Source organism: Eubalaena glacialis, chromosome 18, assembly GCF_028564815.1.
Source record: "Eubalaena glacialis isolate mEubGla1 chromosome 18, mEubGla1.1.hap2.+ XY, whole genome shotgun sequence".
NCBI lineage: Eukaryota > Metazoa > Chordata > Mammalia > Artiodactyla > Balaenidae > Eubalaena > Eubalaena glacialis.
The window spans coordinates 17,794,591-17,807,394 of NC_083733.1; the positions used below are offsets into that span (position 1 = coordinate 17,794,591).

Sequence of the window (12,804 nt, forward strand, 5' to 3'; positions counted from 1 at the left end):
TTCTTGTGGTTTGTGCCGAGAAAGGTAAGCTCTGAAATGAGTCTACTTTTAATGTTTTCCAGCAGCGCCAGATGAACAGAGTACAACCAATATAACAAGAAAGCAGGTAATTTTAAATTCTCTTTTCTGGTTGTGTAGGCAGAAGAGAGATAAAATAAGTACCCACATCTCACAGGCATAGACTACCCATGCACCTGGTAAAAAATTTTATTTGTAATTTTCAGATAATCCAAACTAAGTTAAATATTTACTCTCTGGAAGAAAAATCTAGGTGGTCAGAAAGCTGACGCATTTCCTAACCATGAACAACACACGTTTGAAATTTTGAATGCAGAAATGGTTATCAGTTGAGGATGAAATGGCAGGACACTGAAAATTAGGAAATGTCCAAATCCACGGTGTTAACTTATATTCTGTATCATGTTTTAAAAGTATAAATCCTTCCTTTGGGTTCAGATCATTCTCCTAGGATTGAGTTTACCTCTTTACTATATGAAAATATAAATAAGTAGAAAGACAGGTTGTGATAAATCCTTTGCTTTTTTGTTTTTTTTGCAGAAGTGGACTGTAGAGGAAAGCGAGTGGGTCAAGGCTGGAGTGCAGAAGTACGGGGAAGGAAACTGGGCCGCCATTTCTAAAAACTACCCATTTGTTAACCGAACAGCTGTGATGATTAAGGATCGCTGGCGGACCATGAAAAGACTTGGCATGAACTGAAACAGGCCTTCATTTCCACAGAATTCACAGGAGCATGGTTCCTAATAATAGCCCCTGGTAGTCTGCTGTTTCTTTCAGAAGCTGGGCTGGGATGAGAATTTTGGGCATCTTCGTCCCATGTGGGGGAGGTCCCAGTTCCACTTCATCACAGTTGGAGATCATGGAGCTGAGAAACAAAGCCAAGTCCACCCCATGTCCTTGACAGAGATGACAGGCACATAGCTTGTACAGTGCCAGAATACCATTAGTATTTCCCTTCTTTAGTGGTTTGCTTGAATTTAAATCCCTGGTAATCAGTAGAACCTTCTCCTAGGAAATGGTGGAGTCTGTTAGGAGTCACTTTTGACTCCATGACCTGTTAAAACCAGCAACATGAGCATTATTTGGAGCAAACTTGTTCCAGGCAAAGCTTTGGCCTTCTGATGCACATGCAAAGGAACTTCATCTGTCATGAACCCAGGTTGATGAGAGACCAGTCCTGGTGGAATCAGAGTCCCTTTAAAAACTGTTTAGCCAGTTGTGACATCAACTCCTAGACGTGACTGCCTTGGCATTTGCTCTATTTGCTGGGCTATGTAGGCAGGTTTAACCTCCACTTCTCACGTGGTTGAACCAGTGTGTTTTTTGGTAAAATGGTGATTGTAGATAAGCTTAGCCCCTCTCCCCATCCTCTCTTCCCAATTCCCTTCTTTATGCTGGACTTTTAAAGCTTAAAAAAATCCTGATTGAGTATAAATGCCTAATTCCATTCTTTGTGAAATGGTTGGTTCTGCCTGATTCCCTAATTGTGCTGTGTTAGTGTCTTGCACTGGAATTCAACATTCCCTTCTCCTTTTGTACTGTGTTGTGCTTGCTGTCTCTCAGACATCCTTAAAGACTGTCTTTTTAGGAAAAAAGAATTTCAGTAAAGTGTTTTCTGTAATTTTTTAAAAATGAGAACTAATTATTGTCCATAACTTGTAGCATTCTTCATTAAAGTCTTGCTTCTCTCAAATTTAAGTAGCTGTTTAATTGCAGCTGAAAAGACGGAGGTAGCAAAATGTTGAACAAGCTTTGCTAAACCGTATTGTCCATGTTAAGAAGCTGATGTCAAACTGTATTGGATGTTCTAATCCTTGGAAGCTGTGCCATACAGAGATGTGAAAGTTTCCCCTTAATTTGTCCATTTCCTCATATAACGTACCTCCGGGGACAAAAGAATTCCTTTTTTCTCACTTTTGAGTGAGTGAAAGGCAAGATGTAAAGAAATGCTAAAGTTTAAAAATTCATCCTGTAGTTGAAATTTGTAAACTTTGTACAGCTTTATTACCTATTAACTACATGTTTGGGGGATGGGTACTGCTATTTTTCTAGCAATTAACCCCAAATGAAACTACAGTGAGAAGGCAAGAACTTGATCTCCACTGGATCTGGTTGTAGCTACTTGTGATCTCCCTCCAAACCAAGCTTTAGGATCCAGAAGCTTTTTACCTTCAACTCTCACATTGTTAGATGGCGCTCTCTAGGTAGAAGAATGACACTGTGATACATTTAAGGAAGCAAAATATCCTAATCGTGTTTCTCAAAATTTGAGACATGCATAGACCCATTAACATTTTTTAACATAACTTCAATGCTATCTTTATTATGTTATAAAATCTGTACAGACATAAAACTCTGCCTACGGTTTCTATAGAACTATACAACTTACCATGAACTGATGACTGTTTTGCTGAATCTAAGTCACTGCTCACCACATGAGTAGTGCTAGGACTGTGGCAGTGGTGGGACTCTGGTGGGGATGCCTGTGCCACTATGTACTGAGAAAGGATCCCACTCTCTCCCACCTTCACCTTAGTGAGACTGCTGCAGAGCCACTGTGCCTCCAGACTGCTGTGATGTCATCTGGCCTTTGCTGGAAGTGAACACAATTATGAAGTGTGTTCTTCATAACATAACACATAGCTTGTGACAGTTAAAGTATTACCACTTGGAGTCACTGTGATGCCTTCTGAAGCAATACTTGGTTAGAAGGTGCTCATGCTGTTTTAAGATTATGGCTGAGATAAAAACATTTAGACACTGTCAGAACTCAGAGACTGACAGACACACTGTCCTGATGGGTAAGAGTGTGAGGCCCACTCAGGGCCCCAGCTGTGCCAGCTGTGCTTGGAGATGGTGGGTTAGCCACTGGAATCTCTGGATGTCCATTTCCTCATCTCTAATGTAGTAGGTAATGGTACTTCCCTTGTAGGCTGTTGTGAGAATAAAATAAGATGCACGTAAATGTCTCCGCCGTGAAGTCAGCCTTTTTCCCCCTGTGGGTGCTGAAGAAGCCACAGATAAAAGAAAGATCAAGGGTTTGAGCAATATAATAGTCTTTTTAAAATTTATTTATTTATTTATTTATTTATTTAATTTATTTTTGGGGGCTGCACTGGGTCTTTGTTGCTGCATGCGGGCTTTCTCTAGTTGCGGCGAGCGGGGCTACTCTTCGTTGCGGTGAGCGGGCTTCTCATTGCTGTGGCTTCTCTTGTTGCAGAGCACAGGCTCTAGGCATGCAGGCTTCAGTAGTTGTGGCACGAGGGCTCAGTAGTTGTGGCTCGCAGGCTCTAGAGCGCAGGCTCAGTAGTTGTGGCGCACGGGCTTAGCAGCTCCGCGGCATGTGGGATCTTCCTGGACCAGGGATCGTACCTGTGTCCCCTGCATTGGCAGGCAGATTCTTAACCACGGCGCCACCAGGGAAGTCCCTATAATAGTCTTTAAGTGGATTTTGGATAGCTTTAGATGATTGTATCAGTCAGGTGGAAGGTAGCAGAATGAGGAGGATTATCAGTGGAGGGGTTTGACCACTGTCTCTTGCTCACTCTTCATCCATTTAAATTTTTACACACACTTCCATGCTGTGCTTTGCTCTCCTAAGCTGTAGCACCGGGCAGAAAGAGGTCTGTTGAAACAGGTGTTGCCCCTCACGTCTTATAGGAGCGACAGGTATCATCTAGCAATTTGATACGAATGAGAAAAATCTCCCCAGCCACTGTGTACCGAGAAATGAGTCCGTACATTCAGGTGGTTGTAAATAAATTTGCCTAATGTTTACCCCCAAGAGGCAAGAACTGAAAAATGACAGCCCAAAGGAGGGGTGGAAATCTCTCTTCTGAAGTAATAGATTCTACCTAGCACCCGTGAAGTAGGTCTGGTAAGCCACTGAGTTTTTGAGGTGAAAGCAAAAATCCTTCCTGTGAGCCAAACGTGGGGTACCATGCCAGTTCTCTTCTGGAATATCTATGTGTGGCCCTGAGACTGGCCTACGTGTGACTTGCAGAGTTAATGATTATCCCAGCAGTTGTCTGAACTGCTTGGTTCCACTGGGCTGCTGCAAGCAGTTAGAGCAGTCTCCAGAGAGCAGCATGTTCCCCTTGCTCTTTGGGGCTGGACTGGTGGTTCTGAACCTAGTGAGCTCTGCAAGGAGCCAGAAGACAGAACCTCTTAGTGGCTCTGGGGACCAGCCCCTCTTCCGTGGTGCGGATCGATACGACTTTGCCATCATGATCGCTCCAGGAGGCACAGAATGCTTTTGGCAATTTGCCCACCAGACTGGATACTTCTATTTCAGTTATGAGGTGGGTACTTGGTCATACTGGGGACTTGTTTTTCTTGTTTGTTCATTTCCTTTTGTAAAGGGGGTCAGGTTTTAAATGAACACAAGGTTCTAGTTGTCTTTATTATGCTGTGACTCCCCACCTGTTAATGAAACAGACCTGCAGTTAAATGGAAACTCTTGATGGATGAATAATCACTAAAACATATGGCTTGGCTTCTCAAATTGGGGGCTGTGGAAGTGTGCTCAAAGTCATGGGACAAACTGGGTGCCTCTTCCTGGAGAGGTAATCATCACACTTACTCGAGTTTAGAGATGAGAGGGGAAAGAATCCATTTTTTAAATGTTAAAATAATATGGATATGGTACCAAGTTGAATGAAAAGTCACATGAACTTTGGAGACAAACCCAGAGATTTCAAAGACGCTTCAGTTTATGAGGTTGGGGGAGCAACATTTACTCTCTTGCCTTTAGGGGTAATTCCAGCAAATTGGAGAATCAGTAACTCAAGGCTTCTCTATGCAGTCAGACAGACCTGTTGCTTTTAGGAAGGTAAATGTTTTCAAGTTGCCTGTTCGCAGGCCAAGTACTTTAATCCATGCTGTGCCCAAGGATGGTCTGCTCAACAGTAAACTTGGAAGCTGTTCATTTCCTTTGTTCTTTATCTTAGAAACCTATTAACTTTCTAAATTTTGTTTACAGAGTAAAAGACTATGTTGATCTTATTCCACTCCAATGTAACTTAAAATTTATTTTAAATTAACCTATCAGAGATTTTTCTTATCTCTGAATTTATAATAGAATAGTAGCTACTAGTCAGCTCACTGTAGCCTGGGCTTATCAAGACGCAGCTTGGAGGCAAGTACCTATTGAATGCCTTATTTATTTATTGTCAAGCATCAAATAAGCCCAAATCTGGTATACCACTGGGGAGGTCAAAACCAAGTGAGTTCAGCCAAGAACTCTACAGCCAGATTCATACATAACCAACATGTCAGTTGCATGGTCTGAGACATGTTTTCTTACCAGGGGTGCTATTGGCATTTGGGTCATTTCTTTGTCCTGCTTACTATTTCTAACACGGCAGGATGTTCAGCATTGCTGTCCCCGCCCCCCTTCCCCTACTCGCAACACCAGGGCAGCAACACCAGGGCAACGTCTCAGCCCAAATTCAAAGTGGGGGTTGGGCAGTACCATCCCTGATTGAGAACCACTGTGCTGATGGTCACTGGATGTCAATCTTACCATTCAGCTAGCTTCCTGATGATGCAGCAGGAGCTTTTCTCCCTCTTTAATGTGTCTCGGCAGGTTCAGCGGACACTGGGAATGTCACATGACCGGCATGTTGCTGCCACTGCACATACCCCACAGGGTTTCCTTATAGACACCTCTAAGAATGTTCGGGGCCAGATTAACTTCTCTACCCAAGAGACAGGTCTGTTTTCATCATCACGGCTATTATAATAATCATACGTTTCTTTGAAATTGGGAAAATAATGAGGAAATATTGAAATTAATTAAGTACCTGAGATGTAAAAGCTCTGGCTTTTTCACATATGGATGGTGAAATAGTAAGAAAAAGATTTAGCCTTCAACACCAAAAACCAGATTTCCTGGAGACTGCCAATGGCCAAGGACATTAATCAGCGGTCCACTGGCAGTTTGGAAGCAGTCTCCAGGTGACTAATTATTATAACTCCAGGGTCCAGAAGCTCGATTTTATCTTACCATCTCCAACGAACCAGATTATTGGAAAGTGATCAAAACAGGCAGACCCATTTATGATACAGAATTCCAATTAATAAATTTATTATGGGATAGTATTTCTTTCCAGCCATCAAAACACTTGAGCCAGTTATCAAAAAGCAGAACACAAGGAAATGCATGGCCATGAAAAATATCCACATTCTACAACAAAGCACTTCTCCAGTCACCAGAAAATTCCTACAGCCAGATCGAGCCTGTCCTCACCCTGGACGGCACCAGTTTGAACTGTCCTCTCTACCAGCCAGGTGCACAAAAAAAGACTATTTCTCAACAGGGACATAAGAGAATCCTTCACTGCGTGGCACAGGATGTTCAGCATTATTATGCAGCATCTTTGGCCCCTACGTGACATGCCAGTAGTGCCTTCCAGTCATTTCGACAATAAAATACACTGCCACACCTTTCCAACCCTGCTCCTCCGCACTCCTCCCCCATCACCACACGCGGGGAGGTGACCCCAGTTGAGAACAAGCACCAGTACATACCCCAACCATCAGCCCCCGTACAGACCACCTTGCAGGAAGTTACTCCAGTAGGATAGCTTCTTTCATTCACAAAGCATACATTTTTTCCCTACTTTCAAATTCAAGATGATATCCCAGCTCTAACGGTATGCAAGAAGCAAACACTATGCTCTTAATATGCTCTTGATCAGGAATTCCTTAAGAGATGTGGGAATTATACGCTGAAAAAGAGGAAGAAAACATTTTCTATCCAACATAGAGCTAAAGCTACTAATATTTGGCAAAACAATATTATTATAAATAATATTTAGTAAAATAAGTTTCACGTAAGATCAGTATCTTCCACATCAAAAACTGGATTTTGTACTTCCTAAGTAAAAAGAAGGTGCTATAGTAGCACATTTAACACTGGAGAACAGTTATCTCCAGGGAAATCTAGAGGGTGGGAGGGTGGGAGACCAAGACTTGGTAATGATCTAGGGATTCCTACAGGTTTTTATCAGCTTTGTCTAACAAATCAGCAAAATCGCTTTGGTTCTGTGCAAGTATACCTCAATTTTGGAGTCTTCTATGAGGGGCCTGAGATGGACCACAAAGAGAAAAATGAAAGAAAACAACTGAATGATACTTTGGATGCAATTGAGGTAATTGTTTTGTGGGAGAGAAACATCCATGGAAACTGACTTTAAATTTGGAGGAAAGATTAGAATTATGGGAGTAATATCATCTGAGTGAGGGCTCATTTGGGGAGAAAACAAACAGGCAAAGGGATTTGAAGCCTTTAATTAATTTTGTGACTTGGAGCTCTTGAAATTCCTCACTTGTTTTATACCAGGAATTGGCAAATAACGGTTCACAGGCCAAATCTGGCCCACTGCCTGTTTGTTTTTTAACTTAGATACAATTCACCACTTTAAGTGTACAGTTTAGTGGTTTACAAGGTCCTGCAACCATTACCAGCATCTAATTCCAGAATAGTTTCATCACCCCAAAAAGAAACTGCAGACCTATTATTCACTCTGTGTTCCCCATGCCCCTCAGCCCTGGGTAATCCCTCACTAATCTACTTTGTTTATATAGATTTGCCTGTTCTGTACACTTCATGAGTGGAATCATACAATGTGGCCTTTTGTCTTTGGCTTCTTTTATTTAGCATGTTTTCAAGGTTCATCCACATTGTAGCATGTATTAGTACTTCATTCCTTTTTCTGCATGAATAGTATTCTATTGTATATTTAAAACACCATATTTTGTTTATCTACTTATCAGCTGGTAGACATCTGGGTTATTTCCACTTTTTGGCTATCATGAACAATGCTGCTGTGAGCATTTGCCTACAAATTTTTGTGTGAACATGCTTTCATCTCTGTACACATATAAGCGGTATACTCTGCTGGCACATATGGTAACTTTTTACCTTCAGTGAGGAACTGTTATATTCCACAGTGGCTAAACCATTTTACACTCCCACCAGCAGTGTATGAGTGTTGCAATTTCTCCATATCCCTGCAAACATGTTACAGTCTTTTTTGCTATAGCAATCCTAGTGGGTATAAGTGGTATCTTTTGGTTTTTGAGTTGTGTCTCCCTAATGACATTGAGCATCTTTGCATGTGTTTTTTGGCCTTTCAGTTATCTTTTTTGGAGAAATGACTATTCAAATCCTTTGCCCATTTTAAAATCTGGTTATTTGTCTTTTTATGGTTGAGTTCTAAGAGTTCTTTATATATCCTGGATACAAGTCTCTTATCAGATATATGATTTGCAAATATTTTCTCCCATTCTCTGGGACCTCTCTTGACTTTCTTGATAGTTTCCTGGATGCACAAAAGCTCACTGCCTGTTTTTGTAAGTGAAGTTTGACTAGAACACGGCCATGCTCATTTGACAATTACAGCTGGCCCTCTGTATCTGCAGATGCAGAACCTGCAGATGCGGAGGGCCGACTATGGGACTTCAGCATCCTCTGCAGGTCCCGGAACCCATCTCCCCACTGATAATGAGGGACAGCTAACTGGACATAATGTCTATGGCTGCTTTTGTGCTACAGTGGCAGAGCTTAGTAGTTGCAAGAGACTGTATGGCCTGCAAAGCCTAGAATATTTACTGTCTGGCCCTTCAATAAAAATTTGCAGGCCCTTATCTTTTACCATATACAAAGAACAGAAGACATCACCCAGAAGGGCAATGATGTGCTGAGTACATGTCTAAATCTAGAGATACTCTGGAGGAACTTTCTAGTTTCAGCACTGAAGTTTTTCATTACAAAAATTATTTTTTTAAAACTGAAGTCCAGGCCATTTTTTCATAGACAACAAAACTAGCATTTATCAACAACTCCAATAGCCTACTTATTACATATCATAAAATCATATGTTACTCAACTTCCAGATAAACTAGGTTAGTGCTGGTGGGTACCCAGGTGAGGCTAGATGAGGTTAGGGAGGAACCCTTTCTGTATTTCATTTTCTGTCCTGCAGAAGAGTACACGAAAGGTGCAGAACAATATCTTTCACATGTGGCGATACTACAACTTCGCTCGCATGAGAAAAATGGCTGACTTTTTCCTACTCCAGTCAAACTATAACTATGTGAATTGGTGGTCGACAGCCCAGAGCCTTGTTATTATTCTTTCTGGGATCCTGCAGCTGTATTTCTTGAAGCGTCTCTTCAACATCCCAACGACTACAGACACAAAGAAGTCAAGATGCTAAGCTCGAACAACTACAGTGCCCTGGCTCTTTTCTTCTGGGGCACAAGCTCTCTCAAATCTTTGTAAAGTTATTGGGAAAAAATCAATTTTTCTTGTTAGAAAGTTGTAGCCTATTGCTCTCATCTACACAGGCAAAATCGCAATAAATAAAAATGTGTAAAGTTTTGACGTTGACTATTTCTAAAGTACACACTAAATGCTACCATCAAAATACTGTCCATCGTACTGCAGCCCCTTAACCTTCACTATGTCTATTTAGAAATTAACAGAGAACCTTGGAAGGGAGAAAAGTTGAAAAAAATGGGACAAAAACATATAAAACTGGGTTTTATATGTTGCATACAAAAACAGGAGTTGGTAGAGTGCTTTTTTGTAATTGAAAAATGATTTATTTTTAGAGATGTCACCTTTGGAATTTAAATTAAGCAGTATACGCACTAAAGAAATTGCTTTACAATACAGGTACTTAAAAATTTTTTCGTCTGTGATATGTTTTTCACTGAAAAATATTTTAATAATTCTAAAAATAATTTTGGAAGGCATGGGAGAAGGCTGGAGGAGCTAAATTATTATTTCAGGGTCCCTGATTAGTGCTTTTTGTCCAGTCCAGTCAGGTAATTAAAGATTTGTTAAGAATATATGTATAAATGAATCACTTTGCTGTACACCTGAAACTAATCCAATATTGTATGTCAACTATACTACAATAAAAAAATTTTTTTAATTAAAAAAAAAAAACCCAAAAGATTTATAAGAGAAATTGTTTTAGAAATCAACGTGATAAAAATAACATTCAGCCTGGGATCATACCATTCAAGAAAAAGAGCGAGAAAACTGCTTGTAAAAGCCAAGATAATATAATCAAATTATATTCATAAGATCCTACTCTTAGTAACAGAAATACTCAGTATAAACATTACAGAAATAATTCTTACCATTTATTCAACACTATCATTTGCCAGGCACTGTGCTAGGTGCTTTACGATCATGAATTCTACTTCTAAAAACTATTCTTAGGAAGACGGCTAGGCTGCTTTTTGAAACAGAAGGAAATGAAGCTTATTAAAGTTTAATGACTCATCTAAGGCCATACAGCTGGTAGATGTGAGAACTGGTATTTGAATCCAAGTTTTTTTTCCACACTACACAGCACCTACCGTAAAGAAAATCGGCAGAATAAACTGCTCTTACTGTTTTATCCAAATTTCATTTGTAAAATCCCACACATGACCTACTATTCTGATGGCAATATCTATCTTTCATAGTATTAATAAATAATTAAGAAAATTCATTACGTTCTTATCATGTGTTTGGAAAACAGTGTTATCACAGATAACAATAATACGCTATTCTTGTCCTCAGTTCCAACAATTTAGAACCTGTTGCTCAAAACAAGAAGCCCTCTGATTCAAATATAAAACACAGCATTCTAGTTAGTCAAAATCACAAAGATCCGAAACCCCGTTTTTGAGCCATTTCTGCATAATAAGAATCCAGCCTGCATTTGTCCATAATAGAATATTAAACTAAGAAGTCCCTGAAGAGGTCACAGTGTTGACAAAATTCAACATGATGGTGGAGCCTACACAGACACAGGAAACAAAGCTAGGCCCTTCCACACAGCCACAAGTCCTCGCGATGATTTCGTTTTAAGTCAATGTCTCTTCATGCCGCACATATTCCCCAATGTCTGCTTGATGAAATACCACAATCGCCATGGGGTCTACTTTCCTGCAGTCTTGTGTAGACTTTGCTGCCACCCCAAAACCCTGGGATTCAAAAGAAGAGACACTGATTCACTCAAGTCATTCCATAAGTACGTATTGAGGTCTGGAAACAACAAAGACGAAAAGATACAGTTCTTTGAAGAATTCAAAACGTGCTGAGAATTTAGTCTCTCAAGCGCAGACTGAAAATACATCCATCTTGAATAAAAAGATACTTGATTTTTTAACAGCAACCATCTCTACTCACCAAAGGGATGTCTGCCATGGAGTACACCACGACTCCCTGGTACTGAGAAGTATTTTCGGTGATTCGACCAAGTCCAGATTTCAGCACATGGTTCCCATACAGGAAGGATTGCTCTGCTCCAGGTTTTATCCACACTTTATACTGTAATAAAGAGAATTAAATCCAAGAGACATAAAAATGCTAAATAGTTAGACCCCTGCAGATAGGCTAACTGCTAGATCTATGGTTAATTTTTTTCTTTTTTTTCCTTATGAACTAAGGTTTTTTGGTTCTTTAATTTATTTTCTTTTCAGTTGAAGTATAGTAATGTACAATACTATGTTAGTTACAGGTGCAAAACATAGTGATCTGATATTTCTATACATTACAAAAGGATCACAATGATACAAAGTTATTGTATCTGTGTCGTGTCATCTGTCTCCATACAAGATTATTAAGATATTACTGACCATATGCCCCGTGCTATATATTTCACCTGTGAGGTTCGTTTGTCTTGTAATATGACTTTTAAAGAAAAGAGAGAAGGAGTCATGCTTCCCTTAATATGTTCACCCCCTTTAGAGACCTGCCAGGAGGTTCTTACCTCGACTCTACAATCAACTTCTCCCACGGGCAGTTTAACAGCTCTTTTTCTGTACCCCACTACGCTCCTCTTCACAGCCACCTATTTGCTTTTCGGTCTTGAGCTGGGTCTGCATAGGCTTTTCAGGTTCTGCTGGAGATAACTACCACTACGCGGCCACACAGGGCTCCTACTCCTGAGCCCCGACCACGCCCAGGCAGCAAGATGTACACACATCTCCAGGTGCTGGCACTGACCCTAAGCACCGTCAGGGACTCCGGCGCAGAAAAGGTGCCCAATTCTGCCTTCTGATGTGGCCCTCAGCCTAGACTTCCTCCATCCCTAGTGGCGGACTGAAATCACCCCACAAACCTTGGCATACGGTGCCAGGTAATCCAGAGCTGTGATGTGCAACCGAAACCTGTGGGTCTTCGTGAATTTTCCGAAGCACGTCCCCAGCGACACCAGCTTCTCACCGGAGATATTGGCGGCCAACTTCAAAATCTTCTCACTGAAGGGATAAAGAAAAAGGCAGTGTCAGATGAGGCAGGCTGGAGGGACCCAGGCCCCTACCCGGCTCCATGCTGCCTACCCGGCCCCGCGCCGCCTCACCTCACGTAGTACACCCGCTCGTTGTGCAGCCTGAAACAGTAGGTGCCGTCGGGCCTGTCGACCAGCAGCTGCAGATTCTCCCCGATGCTGAGAGCAAAAGGAGGACTGGAGGCCGCGCCCGGACTCGTCCCGGCACCGCGGCCCCCGCTCCACCCACGCCCCTCCCCGCCACCCACACACTCCCGCTTCTGCCCCGCGCACTCTTACTATTTTGCTATCTTCTCAAACATTACACGCGTCTCCTCTTCAGTCAGAGGCCGCATTTTCCCGCTGGGTTGGAACGCCGGATCCTCGTGCCTCAGTTACCGGAAACGGAAGAGCAGCCGCCAGCCGCTCCTTGGCAACCACAAAGCCTGCCTCTCTAGCTGCTTTCCAGTCGTTCCCCACGCTAGCGCCCCGTAACCTGGACGACTAT

General features: G+C 41.7%; 3 protein-coding genes across 6 annotated transcripts in view; 2 read left to right on the forward strand and 1 right to left on the reverse strand.

Moving 5' to 3' along the window:
• Positions 1–1,650, forward strand: part of TERF2 (telomeric repeat binding factor 2) — a 35,972-nt gene extending 34,322 nt beyond the window's left edge. Inside the window, exons 10-11 of one of the 3 annotated variants that reach the window (XM_061173437.1) lie at positions 66–106; positions 559–1,650. In XM_061173437.1, the coding sequence (XP_061029420.1) occupies positions 66–106; positions 559–717 (200 nt within the window). In that variant the 3' untranslated portion in view covers positions 718–1,650. Of the gene's footprint in view, positions 1–62; positions 107–558 lie in introns of all 3 variants that reach the window. The other 2 variants (XM_061173436.1, XM_061173438.1) reach the window with 2 other exon arrangements.
• NIP7 (nucleolar pre-rRNA processing protein NIP7) overlaps positions 1–12,782 on the reverse strand; it is a 67,557-nt gene extending 54,775 nt beyond the window's left edge. Inside the window, exons 1-5 of one of the 2 annotated variants that reach the window (XM_061173556.1) lie at positions 12,597–12,782; positions 12,390–12,476; positions 12,150–12,288; positions 11,216–11,356; positions 10,031–11,010 (exon numbers count right to left, since the gene is read on the reverse strand). In XM_061173556.1, the coding sequence (XP_061029539.1) occupies positions 10,891–11,010; positions 11,216–11,356; positions 12,150–12,288; positions 12,390–12,476; positions 12,597–12,652 (543 nt within the window). In that variant the 5' untranslated portion in view covers positions 12,653–12,782 and the 3' untranslated portion in view covers positions 10,031–10,890. Of the gene's footprint in view, positions 1–10,030; positions 11,011–11,215; positions 11,357–12,149; positions 12,289–12,389; positions 12,477–12,596 lie in introns of those variants that run through there. The other variant, XM_061173557.1, reaches the window with a different exon arrangement.
• On the forward strand, positions 4,092–9,447 carry TMED6 (transmembrane p24 trafficking protein 6). The gene is made up of 4 exons (XM_061173555.1): positions 4,092–4,319; positions 5,606–5,732; positions 7,021–7,172; positions 9,009–9,447. Exons 1-4 carry the CDS (start codon positions 4,107–4,109, stop codon positions 9,240–9,242), a joined length of 726 nt encoding a protein of 241 aa, XP_061029538.1. The 5' UTR covers positions 4,092–4,106; the 3' UTR covers positions 9,243–9,447.
• Positions 12,783–12,804: the final 22 nt, after the last annotated feature.